Genomic DNA, 19,680 nt, shown 5'->3' on the forward strand with positions numbered 1-19,680 from the left:
GTGAATGTACTGCTAATAACCATCCCACCTGTGTGTGGATATTTACCAGCTCATGTTTTAACTTACCAGAATTGTTGACATATACACAGCAGAAAATGCTGGCAGTCACACAAACACCACCCTCTTCTGCCACCATATGATTGAGGGCTGTCTATCACCATGTAGGCTGGTGAGTTCACTGAGTCTTGTTGATCTTGTATGGCTTAGACAGTAGCATTAACTACTTCTGCCATGGTTAATTACATAATAACATTTTTTCTAGGTTATATACTATTTTTCCTAGGGTCCGTACACCTATATCCAATATTTGAATTTGGATAATTGAATGAAACCAGTGGTTAATTTGTCTTCCTGGAAGAGAATTGTGTACTACTCTGTAGTATGTTAGCAAAGTGGGTCCTTTCCACCCCTCTGTGCAGTTCTTAAATTGGATGAGACAATAAAATCTTTCCCTTGGAGGCATACATTTTGTTGTCCATTAGAGTCCACAGAGAAATATATAACCCAAAGGGATACAGGTGACATATGCCAGGGATTTGTTCTCATAATACTAGTTCAGTTATATACAGTCCCAGCCTGCTTTTGCCTTGTGATTGCAGGCAGAGAGAGAAAAGTTATATATTGGACTTCCAATTGCAGAATTTCAGTATAGATCAGTGATCACCATTCTGGTACAGGGGTCTTGTTCTGTCACATCATAGATAGTGTTAAAACAGGGGCCTCGAGTATGCCTGCATCTGGATCTGTATTGAAGGACTCACCCGGTGACTTGATCCTGATAGCTTGAGGAACGTCTGAGTTGCTGTGGGTTGACCACGTCCGTTACAGTGGTAGTGTAGGATAAGGGGAACTTTATTCTGGAATGACAAATCCAGCATTGGTTAAGTTTGCCTTCATTCACTACAGATGTACTGATTTTTATCAAGGTGTTGTTATTCCAGGCATTCTGTAGCAGAGGATACTGTAGAAATGAGAAGAAAGAATATTATTCCTACCCGTCTTTCACTCCACGAACCTTCTGAGGCCTGAAATGTCCTAGTCTACTATTTGGAGAGCTGGTTGCCTGGCTATTGCATCCCATGCTATCTGTCCCAATCCTAATGGCACTTACTGCCTTTTTGAGCACCCATTGTATTGTTGCTTGACGCAGACTTATTCTCCTCAGTTGGCCAGTCCCAAAAGGGAGGCCATGTGCTGCATAATCTTGACTTGTCCAGTAATGTCACCCACCTGATTTGAAGGGTCAAATGTTCCCAACACTACTAGAAGGACCCTAGCACCATGATACTTCTTGGTTTTGTCTCCCACCCTTGTGGTTTCCCATTGAAGGGAGGTGCCCAAGGGAGGAAGCATCACATCCAGATTAGAATGAGGAGGCCATGTCTGGTGTGCTATGACAGCAGAATTGTAAACCACCCCAAAGACATACATTCCCAAGTGACAAAAAGAACGATTTGGTATACTGAAATTGGGATTTTGCAGGCACAGTCTAAACACATATCTGCCTACTCTACCCCCACCCGATCCAAGTTCAGTATTTCGCACTATGCATTGTAGGGCCACATTTCCCTTGCGCGACAGTGCATTCTTTAGTAGCCATACACCATACAGCCCTAGTCAGATGAGAGTACCAATCCACTAGTAGGCTGTCTTGGTATTCTTTTTTTTTTTTTTTTCTTCCTCCATTTTATTTATTTTTTTTCAGCGTAACAGTATTCATTGTTTTTGCACAACACCCAGTGCTCCATGCAAAACGTGCCCTCCCTATTACCCACCACCTGTTCCCCCAACCTCCCACCCCTGACCCTTCAAAACCCTCAGGTTGTTTTTCAGAGTCCATAGTCTCTTATGGTTCACCTCCCCTCCCCAATGTCCATAGCCCCCTCCCGCTCTCCCAATCCCACCTCCCCCCAGCAACCCCCAGTTTGTTTTGTGAGATTAAGAGTCATTTATGGTTTGTCTCCCTCCCAATCCCATCTTGTTTCATTTATTCTTCTCCTATCCCCCTACCCCCCCCATGTTGCTTCTCCATGTCCTCATATCAGGGAGATCATATGATAGTTGTCTTTCTCCGATTGACTTATTTCACTAAGCATGATATGCTCTAGTTCCATCCATGTCGTCGTAAATGGCAAGATTTCATTTCTTTTGATGGCTGCATAGTATTCCATTGTGTATATATACCACATCTTCTTTATCCATTCATCTGTTGATGGACATCTAGGTTCTTTCCATAGTTTGGCTATTGTAGACATTGCTGCTATAAACATTCGGGTACACGTGCCCCTTCGGATCACTATGTTTGTATCTTTAGGGTAAATACCCAGTAGTGCAATTGCTGGGTCATAGGGTAGTTCTATTTTCAACATTTTGAGGAACCTCCATGCTGTTTTCCAGAGTGGTTGCACCAGCTTGCATTCCCACCAACGGTGGAGGAGGGTTCCCCTTTCTCCGCATCCTCGCCAGCATCTGTCATTTCCTGACTTGTTGATTTTAGCCATTCTGACTGGTGTGAGGTGATATCTCATTGTGGTTTTGATTTGTATTTCCCTGATGCCGAGTGACGTGGAGCACTTTTTCATGTGTCTGTTGGCCATCTGGATGTCTTCTTTGCAGAAATGTCTGTTCATGTCCTCTGCCCATTTCTTGATTGGATTGTTTGTTCTTTGGGTGTTGAGTTTGCTAAGTTCCTTATAGATTTTGGATACTAGCCCTTTATCTGATATGTCGTTTGCAAATATCTTCTCCCATTCTGTCAGTTGTCTTTTGGTTTTGTTAACTGTTTCCTTTGCTGTGCAAAAGCTTTTGATCTTGATGAAATCCCAATAGTTCATTTTTGCCCTTGCTTCCCTTGCCTTTGCCGTTGTTCCTAGGAAGATATTGCTACGGCTGAGGTCGAAGAGGTTGCTGCCTGCATTCTCCTCAAGGATTTTGATGGATTCCTTTCTCACACTGAGGTCCTTCATCCATTTGGAGTCTGTTTTCGTATGTGGTGTAAAGAAGTGGTCCAATTTCATTTTTCTTCATGTGGCTGTCCAATTTTCCCAGCACCATTTATTGAAGAGGCTGTCTTTTTTCCATTGGACATTCTTTCCTGCTTCGTCGAAGATGAGTTGACCATAGAGTTGAGGGTCAATTTCTGGGCTCTCTATTCTGTTCCACTGATGTATGTGTCTATTTTTGTGCCAGTACCATGTTGTCTTGATGATGACAGCTTTGTAATAGAGCTTGAAGTCCGGAATGGTGATGCCACCAACTTTGGCTTTCTTTTTCAATATTCCTTTGGCTATTCGAGGTCTTTTCTGGTTCCATATAAATTTTAGGATTATTGGGGCACCTGGGTGGCTCAGTGGGTTAAGCCGCTGCCTTCGGCTCAGGTCATGATCTCAGGGTCCTGGGATCGAGTCCCGCATCGGGCTCTCTGCTCCGCGGGGAGCCTGCTTCCTCCTCTCTCTCTGCCTGCCTCTCTGCCTACTTGTGATCTCTCTCTGTCAAATAAATAAATAAAATCTTTAAAAAAAAAAAAAAATTTTAGGATTATTTGTTCCATTTCTTTGAAAAAAATGGATGGGATTTTGATAGGGATTGCATGAAATGTGTAGATTGCTTTAGGTAGCATGGACATTGTCACAATATTTATTCTTCCAATCCAGGAGCATGGAACATTTTTCCATTTCTTTGTGTCTTCCTCCATTTCTTTCATGAGTACTTTATAATTTTCTGTGTATAGATTCTTAGCCTCTTTGGTTAGGTTTATTCCTAGGTATCTTACAGTTTTGGGTACAATTGTAAATGGGATTGACTCCTTAATTTCTCTTTCTTCTGTCTTGTTTTTGGTGTACAGAAATGCAACTGATTTCTGTGCATTGATTTTATATCCTGACACTTTACTGAATTCCTGTACAAGTTCTAGCAGTTTTGGAGTGGAGTCTTTTGGGTTTTCCACATATAGTATCATATCATCTGCAAAGAGTGATAGTTTGACTTCTTCTTTACCAATTTGGATGCCTTTAATTTCTTTTTGTTGTCTGATTGCTGAGGCTAGGACTTCTAGTACTATGTTGAATAGCAGTGGTGATAATGGACATCCCTGCCATGTTCCTGACCTTAGCGGAAAAGCTTTCAGTTTTTCTCCATTGAGAATGATATTTGCAGTGGGTTTTTCATAGATGGCTTTGATAATATTGAGGTATGTGCCCTCTATCCCTACACTTTGAAGAGTTTTGATCAGGAAGGGATGCTGTACTTTGTCAAATGCTTTTTCAACATCTATTGAGAGTATCATATGGTTCTTGTTCTTTCTTTTATTAATGTGTTGTATCACATTGATTGATTTGCGGATGTTGAACCAACCCTGCAGCCCTGGAATAAATCCCACTTAGTCGTGGTGAATAATCCTTTTAATGTACTGTTGAATCCTATTGGATAGTGTTTTGGCGAGAATTTTTGCATCTGTGTTCATCAAGGATATTGGTCTGTAGTTCTCTTTTTTGTAGTTCTCTTTCTCCTTGTCTGGTTTTGGGATCAAGGTGATGCTGGCCTCATAAAATGAGTTTGGAAGTTTTCCTTCCATTTCTATTTTTTGGAACAGTTTTAGGAGAATAGGAATTAGTTCTTCTTTACATGTTTGGTAGAATTCCCCTAGGAAGCCGTCTGGCCTAGGGCTTTTGTTTGTTTGGAGATTTTTGATGACTGTTTCAATCTCCTTACTGGTTCTGGGCCTGTTCAGGTTTTCTATTTCTTCCTGGTTCAGTTGTGGTAGTTTATATGTCTCTAGGAATGCATCCATTTCTTCCAGATTGTCAACTTTGTTGGCGTAGAGTTGCTCATAGTATGTTCTCATAATTGTCTGTATTTCTTTGGTGTTAGTTGTGATCTCTCCTCTTTCATTAATGATTTTATTTATTTGGGTGCTTTCTCTTTTCTTTTTGATGAATCTTTTTGATGAATAAGATCAATCTTATTAATTCTTTCAAAGAACCAGCTCCTAGTTTCATTGATTTTTTTCTATTGTTTTTTTGGTTTCTATTTCATTGATTTCTGCTCTGATCTTTATGATTTCTCTCCTCCTGCTGGGTTTAGGGTTTCTTTCTTGTTCTTTCTCCAGCTCCTTTACGTGTAGGGTTAGGTTGTGTACTTGAGACCTTTCTTCTTTCTTGAGAAAGGCTTGTACCGCTCTATATTTTCCTCTCAGGACTGCCTTTGCTGTGTCCCACAGATTTTGAACTGTTGTGTTTTCATTATCGTTTGTTTCCATGAATTTTTTCAATTCTTCTTTAATTTCCTGGTTGACCCATTCATTCTTTAGAAGGATGCTGTTTAGTCTCCATGTATTTGAGTTCTTTCCAGCTTTCCTCTTGTGATTGAGTTCTAGCTTCAGAGCATTGTGGTCTGAAAATATGCAGGGAATGATCCCAATCTCTTGATACCAGTTGAGACCTGATTTATGACCCAGGATGTGATCTATTCTGGAGAATGTTCCATGTGCACTAGAGAAGAATGTGTATTCTGTTGCTTTGGGATGAAATGTTCTGAATATATCTGTGATGTCCATCTGGTCCAGTGTGTCATTTAAGGCCTTTATTTCCTTGTTGATCTTTTGCTTGGATGATCTGTCCATTTCAGTGAGGGGAGTGTTCAAGTCCCCTACTATTATTGTATTATTATTGATGTATTTCTTTGATTTTGTTATTAATTGGTTGATATAGTTGGCTGCTCCCACGTTAGGGGCATAGATATTTAAAATTGTTAGATCTTCTTGTTGGACAGACCCTTTGAGTAGGATATAGTGTCCTTCCTCATCTCTTATTATAGTCTTTGGCTTAAAATCTAATTGATCTGATATAAGGATTGCCACCCCAGCTTTCTTCTGATGCCCATTAGCATAGTAAATATTTTTCCACCCCCTCACTTTAAATCTGGAGGTGTCTTCGCGTCTAAAATGAGTTTCTTGTAGGCAACATACTGATGGGTTTTGGTTTTTTATCCATTCTGATACCCTGTGTCTTTTGATTGGGGCATTTAGCCCATTAACATTCAGGGTAACTATTGAGAGATACGAATTTAGTGCTATTATTAGTCTGTAAGGTGACTGTTACTGTATATTGTCTCTGTACCTTTCTGATCTACTACTTTTAGGCTCTCTCTTTGCTTAGAGGACCCCTTTCAATATTTCCTGTAGAGCTGGTTTGGTGTTTGCAAATTCTTTCAGTTTTTGTTTGTCCTGGAAGCTTTTTATCTCTCCTTCTATTTTCAATGATAGCCTAGCTGGATAGAGTATTCTTGGCTGCATGTTTTTCTCGTTGAGTGCTCTGAATATATCATGCCAGCTCTTCCTGGCCTGCCAGGTCTCTGTGGATAAGTCTGCTGCCAATCTAATATTTTTACCATTGTATGTTACAGACTTCTTTTCTCAGGCTGCTTTCAGGATTTTCTCTTTGTCACGAAGACTTGTAAATTTTACTATTAGGTGATGGGGTGTGGACCTATTCTTGTTGACTTTGAGGGGGGTTCTCTGCATCTCCTGGATTTTGATGCTTGTTCCCTTTGCCATATTAGGGAAATTCTCTCCAATGATTCTCTCCAATAGACCTTCTGCTCCCCTGTCTGTTTCTTCTTCTTCTGGAATCCCAATTATTCTAATGTTGTTTCGTCTTATGGTGTCACTTATCTCTCGAATTCTCCCCTCATGGTCCAGTAGCTGTTTGTCCCTCTTTTGTTCGGCTTCTTTCTTCTCTGTCATTTGGTCTTCTATATCACTAATTCTTTCTTCTGCCTCATTTATCCTAGCACCGAGAGCCTCCATTTTTTATTGCACCTCATTAATAGCTTTTTTGATTTCAACTTGGTTAGATTTTAGTTCTTTAATTTCTCCAGAAAGGGCTTTAATATCTCCAGAGAGGGTTTCTCTAATATCTTCCATGCCTTTTTAGAGCCCGGCTAGAATGTTCAGAATCGTCATTCTGAACTCTTGATCTGACATATTACCAATGTCTGTGTTGATTAGGTCCCTAGCCTTCGGTACTGCCTCTTGTTCTTTTGTTTGTGGTGATTTTTTCCGCCTTGTCATTTTGCCAGACAAGAGGATATGAAGGAACAAATAAAATACTAAAAGGGTGGCAAAGACCCCAGAAAAATGCGCTGTAACCAAATGAGAAGAGACCCCAAATTGTGGGGGGGAGAAAGGGGATAAAAAGAGGTTCAGAAAAAAAAAGAAAAAAATTTAAAAAATAAAAAAAATAAAGAAAAAATATAAAAAAGAAAGAAAAAATATATATATTTAGATAAACTAGTCAAAAAACATTAAAAAAGAAAAGGGTAAAAGTTTTAAAAAATTTAGCAGAAGAAGAAAAAAGAAAAAAAATTGAAAAAAGAAAAAAAAAATTGAAGTAGCCGCAAGACTAAAGAATCATGGGGAGAAAGCCATGAGTTCTGTGCTTTGCTTTCTCCTCCTCTGGAATTTCGCTGCTGTCTTAGGAATTGAACCTACTTTCCTTGTTAGATGAACTTCGTCCTGGCTGGATATTTTGTTGATCTTCTGGGGGAGGGGCGTGTTGTAGTGACTCTCAAGTGTCTTTGCCCGAGGCAGGATTGCACCGCCCTTACCGGCGGCCGGACTAAGTAATCTGCTCGGGTTCGCTTTTGGGAGCTTCTGTTCCCTGAACGCTTTCCGTAGAGTTCCGGAGGACGGGAATGAAAATGGCGGCCTCCTAGTCTCCGGCCCGCTGGGGCCCCACTCCTCAGTGCGCCCCCAGAGGACAGCACCCAGTCACTCCCGTATCCCCAGCCTCCAGCCGCGCTGGAGTTCAAGGTAACCCCGAGCTGAGAGTTGAGTCCTCGGCTCTGTCTCTGCAGTCAGCTTCTCCGTTCTAATACTTGCGAGCTCTGCGACACTCCGACACCCCCGATCCTTCTGTGACCCTGCGGGACCTGGGGCCACGCTGACCCCGCGTGGGCTTCACCCTGGTTTAGCCTCTGGAGCAATGTCCCTCAGTGGAACAGACTTTTAAAAGTCCTGATTTTGTGCTCCGTTCCTCCGCCGCTTGCCGGGAGCTGGCCCCTCCCCCCGCGGTCTATCTTCCCATCGTTTTAGATTCACTTCTCCGCCAGTCCTACCTTTCAGAAAGTGGTTGATTTTCTGTTTCTAGAGTTGCTGTTCTTCTTCTCTTCGATCTCCCGTTGGATTTGTAGGTGTTTGCAATGTTTAGATAAGCTATGGAGCTCATCTCCTGCTACCTGATGTAGTCTCAGCCTGCTACTTCTCCGCCATCTTGACTCCTCCCCCTCTGTCTTGGTATTCTTTCTGTAGTTGGTATGTAAATCAATCATTTATTCATTTAGTGGCTCTATTGGCATGCTGGTGATAGTGTGCATGGAAAGTACATTTCCATGGGATTGTTCCCATTTGTGGTCTTACTTGGGTAATGAAGGATATTCCTTGGTCAGAGTAAAATCTTACAGGGTATCCAAAAATATGGCATAAGTTATATTCAAGGACAGCTGTGAGAATTTCAGCCAGCATCCAAATGTCAGATTTGAATAGTAGTACTCTAGCCTGAGAATGGCCATGAGGCATCATCTGTGGCATGGCTGTGGTTTGGGGGTACATTGTGACCAATCTCCCAGACTGAGGTTGGTCCCAGTCCTTGATGAATATGTCCCAGTTCTCCTCCCAGATGATATGAGTATATTGAGAAGAATCACAAGATTGCACTGCATCATTAGTCTTGGTGTCTTCCAGGGTCATCAGTTGGGCTTTGTCATATTTTTGGGGTGTAGGGGGAGCTTAATCACATTTTTCGCATCAGAAAAGACTCCCATGTCAAGTTCACAGATGTACCCACTGGGAGATTGTTGCAGCCTTCTAGGCACAAGCTGGATTGGCACAAGAGTGCTATTTATGTTTTTATTTTAAAAGGTCTTTTCCCATGAGTATCCACCTGAGTGACATACATGTTTCCATCCCAGACAGCAAGCTGCTGCCTCAGTTATTTTCCACACACAGGACATCCCTTAAGAGTCCAGTCCTTTAGTTGCCATTCTCCTGACCATTGGTAACAGTCCATGGGTTGGTGAAAATGGATCAGGGCATGGTGTTGGGGGTGACCTGCATGGCCATCACCATAGCACAGGTCTTGGCCCATTGGGTAGAATGTCCACATCTTGTCAGTCAAAAGATGACCATCCATTGGCCAAATGGCATCTGCAACTCTGCAGACCCTGTCTGCTTTAGTTTCACACAGTGGTCAGTAAACCACGGTTTATTGCACATTTTTTAATCTTATGGCCCAGGTAGCCCTAGGAGGAGCCAAAGCATTCTCTGTGAGTTGTTTGCACCTTTCTGATAAGCTGGCTATTTGGTTTTGGAGCCTGCTAGTCCTTTGGGATGTTAGCCAGGCCTGATCTTGGAAGTACCATTTCCATTTTATGAATGAACTTTGTTGAGCCTTTTTAATTTTATTGGTAGGCTTTGTCATCACCCAAGTGAAAATGGGTAGTTCAGGCTGCAGTGTCATATGTGGCATTCTAAATGTACAATGCCCCATCTTTATTAGTGCCCAAGAGCAAGCAAAGAAATGTCATTCAAAAGGGGTATATTGCGGGGCTCCTGGGTAACTCAGTCAATTAAGCATCTGACTCTTGGTTTCAGCTCAGGTCTCCACCTCATGGGTTGTGGGATCAAGTCCCACGTAGGGCTCTGTGCTCAGTGGGGAGTCTGCTTGAAGATTCTCTCCCTCTGCTCCCCCAAATAAATAAACAAATCTTTGCAGGGGGTGGTAGCTTCTGGAGGGTTTCAGATTCAGAGTCCATGAGGACAGTGCACCCCAGTGACAATTTCCTGCTGCCAGAGACCAATCAGTATGTAGAAGGGTTGTGGAAACCTGCAGTTCCATCAGACTAACAAGTTTCAAAGGTCCCAAAAGCTGGCCCTCTTTTGGGCCTCGAAGGGGCCAAAAGCCTGGCCCATGGTTTGTTGAACAGCTTCTAAGGCCTGCCGCTGCAAAAGGCTTCATTTAAAATTGACTACTCTGCGGGTCATCTCAGTGAAAGGAACCAAGAAAGCACCCTGGTGGAACACATGCTATTTAAACTACCCAAAGAGGCCCTCTAGCAGTTGTTGGGCTTCCTTTTTATTAGTGGGTGCTGTTAGGGCCTGTATTGTTTGATTGTTTCTGGGATACTTCTTTGGTTTCCTACCCAAGTGGTCCCTAGGAATTGCACCTGCCTTGCCAGGCTCAGGACTTTGTCTAGTTTTATATTCAAATTGGTACTAATCATTCTATCAGTGACCAAGTACCGCACTATAGCCGCATATTTTTCATCAAACCCATTCAATAATGGCATATTGCAGGCTGTTTTGTATGAATTGAAATTGGTCCTAATCCTCATCCTTCAAAGGAACCAAGTAAAAGTCATTAGCCAGAGCAGTGACAGTATGCAAGTTTTCCATATGGATTGCCACCATTGAAGTAATGGTGATAATGTCAGGGGCCCAAGCAGGAACTTCATGTTTAACCTGTGATAATCTGTCAGCCTCTGAGGTCCAGAGGACTTCTTGACTGGCCAGACTGGGCTATTAAATTTTGACAGGGTGGTTAATAGCACCTCTACTTATCTTAAGTGTTGAATTAACAGAATAATGTCCTTTTCAGTATTTTTTTTAAAGATTTTATTTATTTGACAGACAGAAATCACAAGTAGGCAGAGAGGCAGGCACAGAGAGAGGGGGAGGCAGGCTCCCTGCAGAGCAGAGAGCCCGACGCGGGGCTCGATCCCAGGACCCTGGGATCATGACCCGAGCCGAAGGCAGAGGCTTTAACCCACTGAGTCACCCAGGCGCCCCTCCTTTTCAGTATTTTTGTTGAGCAGTGTGCCATGCTTTGGGCATGGTGTTGGTAAGGAATGTACCTTATCCATAATGCTTGAGACTGCCCTTATTGTGGTACCTACCCCCTGAGGTGGTGATAGTGTTCAGTAGCACACACAGCCAAAATGTTAATACCTATTTATGTACTCAGTGGTGGGAACCACAATCATTAGCATCCAAAATGGTCCAAAGAACCCCATCTAGAAGCCCATGTGGACTTATCTATCATAAGTAACTACATCCTCCTCAAAACTACCCAAAGCCGTTGTTTTAATTGTACCCCTATGGGGACCAAAAATTATTGTCATTGGGGCACTAATACCCAAGGGACCTAAAATAAATAAGTAAAAATTGTTTAAAAATTAGTTACTGAGGAGCAGGTATGTGTTAGGCACTATGTTAAGCAGTATTCACGTTTCAGAGTTTGTGTAATGGAAAAACAACAAAGCTTTTAGATGGTATAATAGAAATAACTTGCAGAATATAGTTGAGCCCCAGAATAGAGCAGTTACCTAAAAGGCAACTGGAGTTTTCATATCAGTTATTACACAGTTTTCTGAAGTACTGTCATGGGTACCATCTTATTTGTTAAGTTCCTGTAGTATAGGCAGGGCATGTTACAGATAAAGAACCAAGATTTAGGAAGAGAAGTAGTTGACCAAGAGGCATCACTGGACAAAGTAGAGATAAAATTAAGTTAATGTCTTTTCTCTACTTATAATTGGGTGTGTGAACTTAGGTAGATGGACTTATTTCATCTTTGACGGCCTTATTTTCAAATCTGTAATTGGAGAGAAGTGAGGAAACTATTTATGTGCTATCTTAGATCTGGGATTGTGATTTTATGTTGGGACAGCTGTCCTTAGTCTTTTGCTCATCCATTGTTGATTTCTTGTAAGTATATGTATCACGTAATACTTTTGTTGGCTTCCCCCCTATTTTGCCTCCTGGAAGACCATGTCCTGCGAACCATTTCCATAGATCTCTGTGGACTGCCCTTTGACTTTGCTGTCCATTAAAGTTATTATGCCTCCCCTCCCCCAACCAGCATCTCCTAGTTATGAGAATTCTGTGCTACTCGGTGCTCATATCTCCATTGCTATCAGAAGCTAAAATTTAAAAAAAAAGAAGCTAAAATTTTTTTAGTGTCTTCTGTCAGCCTTAAACTATAGAACACACTGAATCTTCTCAGGAAGGACTATGCCTGTATCACTAGTAGTTTCCTTTAAACAGAGTATTCTCAGAGCTCTCATGAGGATCATACTCAACTGGTAGGTCTTCTGAGTTTAATAATAGATCTTTTCTGGTATGCTTTCCTGTGTCTTTAAATTCCTTCCTTCACAATGATTTTGTCATCTCTATGTCATTTAATACCCACCATTGCTTTTTCTAGAGCTACCCAGTAAGATGTTAGGCTATTCCAAAGGCCTTTACAGAGCCTTACGTCTGTTTCAAAGGAGAGTGCCCTATATCCAAGAATTCTCCCGTATCTTGTTTTCTCTAACCACACTCTCAGCAACCACCAGCATATTTCCTGGTTCTTGCTGGCCTATTCCTGCAGCACTCTGTAGCATATATTTAATTACTAATTTCATATTAAAAGGTTATCTTAGAGGTTGTCCTGCCCTGAAACAAGGAGGTTAGGCTGTTTTATCCTCTATCATTCTCCACTGGCTATGGGCCTCATCCTGGAGGGAGGGAAAGGGTGTAGATAGGGCAGTATGGAGCATAACCTCCCAGGAATCTCTGCCAGGTGATTCTTTTCAGCCCTGGGCAGATCTCCAGAGAAAAGTGTGGGTATGAACCATTAGCAAGTCAGCACAGGAGCAAGCGTGAAGATTAGCCTCGTATAGTAGAATATGGGAATCCAGTTTGGCCATGAAGAGCATCTACTACAAGTATCCCAGGTACCTCCTATGTCCTAGTGACTTTACCAACAAACATCATCTCATTCAGTGGTGCACTAGAGAACACTTGATCAGGTTCAAGAGAGTTATTATTATGCACATCCCTTTGCAAATACGAGTTCAATAACATTTCATTGGTAGCTTAAAATTGGGGATGGAGTGTTTACATCGCAGAAATATGCAAATGCAACAATTCAGGGCCCCACCCCTCAGAACTTGTTGAACTGTGACCAGCGGGGGATCTGGGTGGCTTAGTCACTCAAGTGTCTGACTTTGATTTCGGCTCAGGGTCGTAAGATCAGACTCCTCCCCGCCTGAGGCTCCATGCTGGGTATGGAGCCTGCTTAAGATTCTCTCCCTCTGCCCCCTCCTTCCTCTCTAAAAAAATAAAATAAGATAATAGAGATGCCTGGGTAGGTCAGTCAGTTAAGTGTCTGCTTTCGGCTTGGGTAATGATCCCAGGGTCCTGGAATGGAGTCCCACATCTGGGTTTTTGCTCAGCAGGAAGCCTGCTTCTCCCTCTGCTTGCCACTCCCACTGCTTGTGTACTCTGTCCCTCTCTTTCTCTCTCTCTCTCTCTGTCTTTCAAAAATAAAATCTTTAGGGGGAACCTGGGTGGCTCAGTGGTTTAGGCCGCTGCCTTCGGCTCGGGTCATGATCTCAGGGTCCTGGGATCGAGCCCCGCATCGGGCTCTCTGCTTGGCGGGGAGCCTGCTTCCCTCTCACTATCTCTGCCTGCCTCTCTGCCTACTGTGATCTCTCTGTCAAATAAATAAAAGCTTTAAAAAAAAATAAAATAAAATAATAAAATCTTTAAAAAAATAATAATAGTTATAATAAACCCTGACCAGCATACATCTGCATTAATCCTTGCTTATGAAATTGGTTACCATCATTTTATAAATGAGAAACTGAGTATCAGAGTGATTAATATACTTGTCATCATTCTTGTTGGTAATAAGCTATGTTACTGGAAATAAAATCTAGTTTTGTTTGCTTCTAGGACTTCGACTTCTGTTATAGCACATACTTTTTTTTTTAAAGAAATTCCAGTGTCCTTTGAATATGTTGAGCGAATTGGCTAAATTTCTAATGACTGTGATTTCTCATGATCTTCACCAACATTTTCTACTCCAAGTTAATGACTTTATTAAAGATAATCCACTAATAAATAACAGCCTCATTGTTTCACTCTATCCGTTTGCCTCTGTTCTAAATATAAGAATATTTACCTGTTTTCTTAACTCTCCTCTTTCTGGGGTGTAAAAAGAACCTAGAAAATACTTGTTTAATGAATAAATGATGATCCTATAATATGAAATTAGTTTTTTCTACAGGATTTTAGTAGTTATATAAAAGGCAAATCAGCATAGCCTTTTGAAATTAAAATCATAGGTTAAAACTTTTCTCAGAATGTGACAGTACAACATGGGAAATACTCTATATTGAGTCAGAGTTAATAAATATTTGAAAAAGTTGTAGCTTACTCTCAAGGGGTTTTCAGTGCATTTTTAATTAAATAGAAGTACAACACAGACTGTACAAATGGCAAGTTCTACCCTTTGTTGAATTTATGATATAAATTAAATGGATAAGCTGATAATTAGTCTTCACGCAGGTTTAAATCTTTTCAACTTCTTTGGCATGGAATTGACTACTGTTGTGTTTTTATTTGTATTCCTGAAGCAAGGAGAAGTCAGACTGAAATGTTTGAAAGCTCTACAGAGTCTATATACCAATAGAGAATTATTCCCCAAATTGGAGTTATTCACTAACCGATTCAAGGTAAGCATCAAGAATGCCTAATTTATTTTGTTTTTTATTTTTAAAATGCTAGTTAAAGATAGTTTAGCAAATAACATTACCATAACAAGTGTTTAGTACATATTCTTTACTACATATTCTTTAAATAAACCTGTCTTAAATAGATGAATGAATTTCTGCTTTACAAAAGTTATTGCCAACATGAGTTCTTATTTATTGCCTTCAACAGAAGGCTCTCCTGCTTAAAAGAACATTTTCTTTATAAAAAGCTTTTTATGTTATAATATTTTGCACATTAAGGTTTGTCTTAGTGTTAGGGAATGCTAGATGATGAGAATGATTTTAGCTTATGAACATTTATACTAATACCTCCTTTGTATGACAGGAGTGCTAATAAGGGTTTAAGAGTAAAGCTTTCCATTTAATGTACCATTAGTCTTGCATGTACTTCCCAAAGATACTGCCTTAGGTCTGTCCCATCTTATTTTCTGCTCGTGTTTGGTTTGATTTTTAATTTTTTTTTCAGGATCGCATTGTATCAATGACACTTGATAAGGAATATGATGTTGCTGTTGAAGCTATTCGACTGGTTACTCTGATACTTCAGTAAGTATAATATTTGTTAATAATTTAATATTGGGAGTACCTGGGTGGCTCAGTCAATTAGGTGTCAAACTCAGCTCAGGTCTTGATCTCAGTGTCATGATTTCAAGCCCTGCACTGGGGCTCCATGCTGGGTGCAAGCCTACTTGAAAAAAAAAAAAAAAATTTTTTTTTTTTTCCAGTAATTTAATCTTGGTATTTTAATGTCTTTTTCTTGCCATTATTAATGTACTTCACATATATAACACTAATGTATGTCTTATCACTTTAGGTTCTACTTTTACACTTTAAGGTTAGGTTTGAAACAAAATGTTTACTATTTTTCTCTTTTTCTGTTTTTTATTTTGACTATTCCATGTAAACGTTCTCTTACGCAGCCCAGAGAAAATACCAGCAAAGTAACGTACATTTCTGTTTAAAAAGAGGGAGAGAGAGAAGGCCTCAAAAGGGATAGATTTTTCGGGGCGCCTGGGTGGCTCAGTGGGTTAAGCCTCTGCCTTCGGCTCAGGTCACGATCTCAGGGTCCTGGGATCGAGCTCCACATCGGGCTCTCTGCTAAGCGGGGAGCCTGCTTCCTCCTCTCTCTCTACTTGCCTCTCTATCTACTTGTGATCTCTCTCTATATATCAAATAAATAAAATCTTTAAAAAAAAAAAAGATAGATTTTTCAAATAGGCTCCTTTGGAATGGTATAGAACTATGAGAAAGGAAATAAGGCATTTAAATTGTGTCATTCGAATGATAGAAAAATTTAAATAGCAGTAATTATCTATAGAGCTTTGACTAAAAACTGGGAAGAATGAATGTGAGAGAATGTAGGTCTTAGCAAAGTCATTACAAATCCTCATCCCAATTTGTTACACTGTATCTATTACATTCCAAATAGCCATCATTTCAGGCTGTTGTTTTGATCTTTTTTTTTTTACCTCTCTCTGATCTAGTACCCACTCTTTATCATAATAACTTTATAATACAGTATATGACATAAATAAGCCCTCCTCTTTTTGATTTCTTTTTCTTTTTGCCTTTCTTTTTAAAATCCACTAGCTACTTTTGGATTACTTTTCTTCTGGTTCCCCCCCCCCGCCCCGGAACAATTATTTATTTTTTTTTCAGCATAACAGTATTCATTGTTTTTGCACAACACCCAGTGCTCCATGCAATACGTGCCCTCCCTATTACCCACCACCTGTTCCCCCAACCTCCCACCCCCGCCCCTTCAAAACCCTCAGGTTGTTTTTCAGAGTCCATAGTCTCTTATGGTTCCCCTCCCCTTCCAATTTCCCTGAACTTCCTTCTCCTCTCCATCTCCCAATGTCTTCTGTATGAACTTTTTTTTTAAGTATGTCTGTCAATTCCTCGAAAACTATGGCTGGGATTTTAAATATTAGGACTGCATTTGTTACTGAACGATCTGTCTTAACCACTAACTCGGGAAACAAATGGGCAAGCCTTTGTGTGCCAAATTACTCCTTCCGGAGAATAATGAAGGGGCTGGACAAATCAAAAACATAGCTCCTAGCTAGACTTGCCAACACTATTGCCAAACAAATTCAGATAAACTCATTCCAAGAGAGGCCATTAACTCTCAAGAGATGAAGGTTTGGAAAAGAGAAAGGGAGCAGGGGACATGGTAGGACAACCAACCTCACCAGCAAATGGAAACCTAGAATTCTGTAAAGAGAGGTTCAGGGGTGTATGTGCAAGAGAGCAGACAGAGAGCACGCAGTCATGGTTGAGGGTCAGTATGTGTTTAGCCCACATAATGGGCAGGGAGGGGGATGTGAGGGATGTGGTCTTCCAGGCATTCTTTTGCTACCAGAGCTTTTTTGGTCTGCCTTTAAGGGATGTTCCAGTTACTACAAAAACACCTTCATCAGTGCCTGAAGAAAGTGTAATAATAAATCAGCCCATTATGTGGGCTAAACACATACTGATCCTCACTTGTGATTACGTGCTGTCTGCCTGCTCTTTTGAACGTTTGGTTAGGTTTAAGCTCTCTTGTCTTGTTTCTGATTTTAACTTTTGGGATCTGTGGTTGAGGAACAGGACTCTAATAATTGAATTTTATGATAGATTTAGGAAAGAATTCAATTCTTTATATGTCACTTATGCATTATAAATGATACATTTTTTTATTCATATTTCATTAGGTATTCTACACAAAGTTTAATTTTTTTCATATGTTAGATTAATTATTAAATACTTTATGGTTTTGTAATGTGATTAGTTTTTAGTGTTAAAGATATTTTCTACTTTATTATTGCTGAGACATAGAAATGTTTAATTTTTATGTTAGTCTTATATGTGCAACTTATTAGAAGTCTTACATATTCTGATGGTTTGTTGATTCTCTTGGATTTACTATGTAAATTATTATATATCACCAGCAAACAGTTTCAGTTTTGTCTCTTTTTTTAACCTTAAAATTTTTGTTTCGTTCTCTTGTTTCATTGCATTTAAGTAGAACTTTTAGCACTATAAATTTACCACTGAGAGTGGATCTTTTTGTTCTTGTTCTAGGAAAGTATGTAAAGTTCTTTGTTGCTGTGATTTCTGAGATAGATTTTTTGATATAAGATAGAAATTGCATTGTATTCTGAGTTTTCTGGGAATTTCTTTTCAAATCTTGATGAGCCGGAATCAAATTGATACTGTCTAATGGTATACCACCCATGTATTTCTAGAGTAAATCCTATTTGAACATAATACATTTGGTTTTATTGTGTTTTGCTTGAATACAATGTTATATATAAGATCTTATTTAGGATTTTCTCATCTGTGTTTATGTGTATATTTGACAGAATATTTTTTGTCCTTTATCCAACTTTGAAATCAAGGTTATACTTTCTTTGTAAAATTTGTCTCTGGTGGTTTCTTGCCCTTCTGTTCTGAAACCATTTTTTCTGTGGCAGAGATTAATTCTTCCTTGAAATTTGAGAGAATTCTCTTGTTAAAGCCATGTTAGTTTTGAATTTCTTTTAAGGAAAAGGTCTTTGATTACCATTTTACTTTAGTGTTTATCTAACTTTTATTTCTTACTGTTCTAATTTTGGCTTTTTATCAACTTTCTAAATATATCAATTTCATCACAGTCTTTAAATTTTGTAGTTGATATTTTTATCCTTTTTATTTGTTTTATATTTTTATCTATTTATTTGAAAGAGAGAGAATGAGAGAGAACTTGAGAGGTGGGAAGGTCAGTCAGAAGGGAGAAGCAGACTCCCTGCCAAGCAGGGAGCATGACCAAGTCCTCCTTCATCCTGGGACTCCAGGATCATGACTGAGCCAAAGGCAGTCACTTAACCATCTGAGCCACCGAGTCGCCCTGTAGTTGATACTTTTATTACTTCATAAAATTGTGCTATACTTAATAATTTCTCTTCATCTGTTATTTTATTTGTATCTTTTTCTTGATCATCACGTCAGAGATTTGTCTATCTCGTTATTCCTTCTAAAGTACTAGCTTCTTTTGCTTCATTTGTTTCTTGTTTTCTAATAATTATACTTAAAGTAGTAAATATACTTTAAAGCACTACTTCTTTCCAAAAATTTTGAATGTAAAGTATTTTCATAGATACTCAGTGATAAATATTTTTATTACATTTATGATTGCTGGTTTAATTATGCATTATTCAGTAGTATGTTTCTGTTCTTTCCAAATCAGTTTTTTTTTTAAGCTGTTGTTTTTGTATTGTATTGTCTGAGAATGTGTTCTGAGTGGTTTAGTCAATTTCTGAGTTTTCTAAATATGTTTAAGAATAACTACCTGGGGCTCCTGGGTGGCACAGTTGGTTAAGCCTCCACCTCTTAGTGTTTGCTCAGATCGTGATCTCAGGAGTTGGGAGATTGAGGCCTGCATTGGGCTCTGTGCTCAGCACAGAGTCCGAGATTCTCCCTTACCCCCTGCTCCTTCTGCTCATGAGCTCAAGCTCTCTTTTTCTGTCTCAAATAAATAAATCTTTAAAAACACCTCTATAATTGCATATATAGTTCTTTATTTACATTCATTATTTTGAATTTATTTAAATTACCTATTCCCTTTGAAGTGTTTTCCTTTTCAAGTCTGTTTTTAAAATATTTGACCCCCTAGTTACTTACCAGGATCTTTCCCTCAAACAAACAAGCAAAATACTTGACACTCGACTTTTACCACCTGTTTTGTTGGAAGTATCTGAAGTTTAAGGTCTGTATTGTTAATGATACACCTGTGTGTCCTTGTTTATTTCATACATCATTAGCTTTTGATGTAGTGTTCAGTGAATTATTAGTTGCGTTAACACTCAGTGCTCATCACAACGTGTGCCTTCCTTAATACCCATCACCGAGTTATCCCGTCCCCCCAAACCCCCTTCCTTCTGTAGTCCTCAGTTTGTTTTCCGGAGTCCAGAGTCTCTCATGGTTTGTCTCTCTCTCTGATTTCTTCCCATTCAGTTTTCCCTCCCTTCCCCTGTGGTCCTCCATACTATTCCTAATGTTCCTAATGAATGAAACCATGGGATAATTGTCTTCTCTGCTTGACTTCTTTCACTTTAGAAT

At 39.8% G+C, this 19,680-nt stretch overlaps 1 protein-coding gene across 5 annotated transcripts in view; it reads left to right on the forward strand.

Moving 5' to 3' along the window:
• The window catches only part of STAG1 (stromal antigen 1), a 453,722-nt gene that overhangs the window by 330,133 nt on the left and 103,909 nt on the right, over window positions 1-19,680 (forward strand). For all 5 annotated transcript variants that reach the window (XM_046002314.1, XM_046002311.1, XM_046002310.1 and 2 more), the window contains 2 exons: window positions 14,461-14,559; window positions 15,065-15,144. In XM_046002314.1, coding sequence (XP_045858270.1) covers window positions 14,461-14,559; window positions 15,065-15,144 — 179 coding nt within the window. The remainder of the gene's footprint in view (window positions 1-14,460; window positions 14,560-15,064; window positions 15,145-19,680) is intronic.

Source organism: Meles meles, chromosome 4, assembly GCF_922984935.1.
Source record: "Meles meles chromosome 4, mMelMel3.1 paternal haplotype, whole genome shotgun sequence".
Taxonomy (NCBI): Eukaryota; Metazoa; Chordata; class Mammalia; order Carnivora; family Mustelidae; genus Meles; species Meles meles.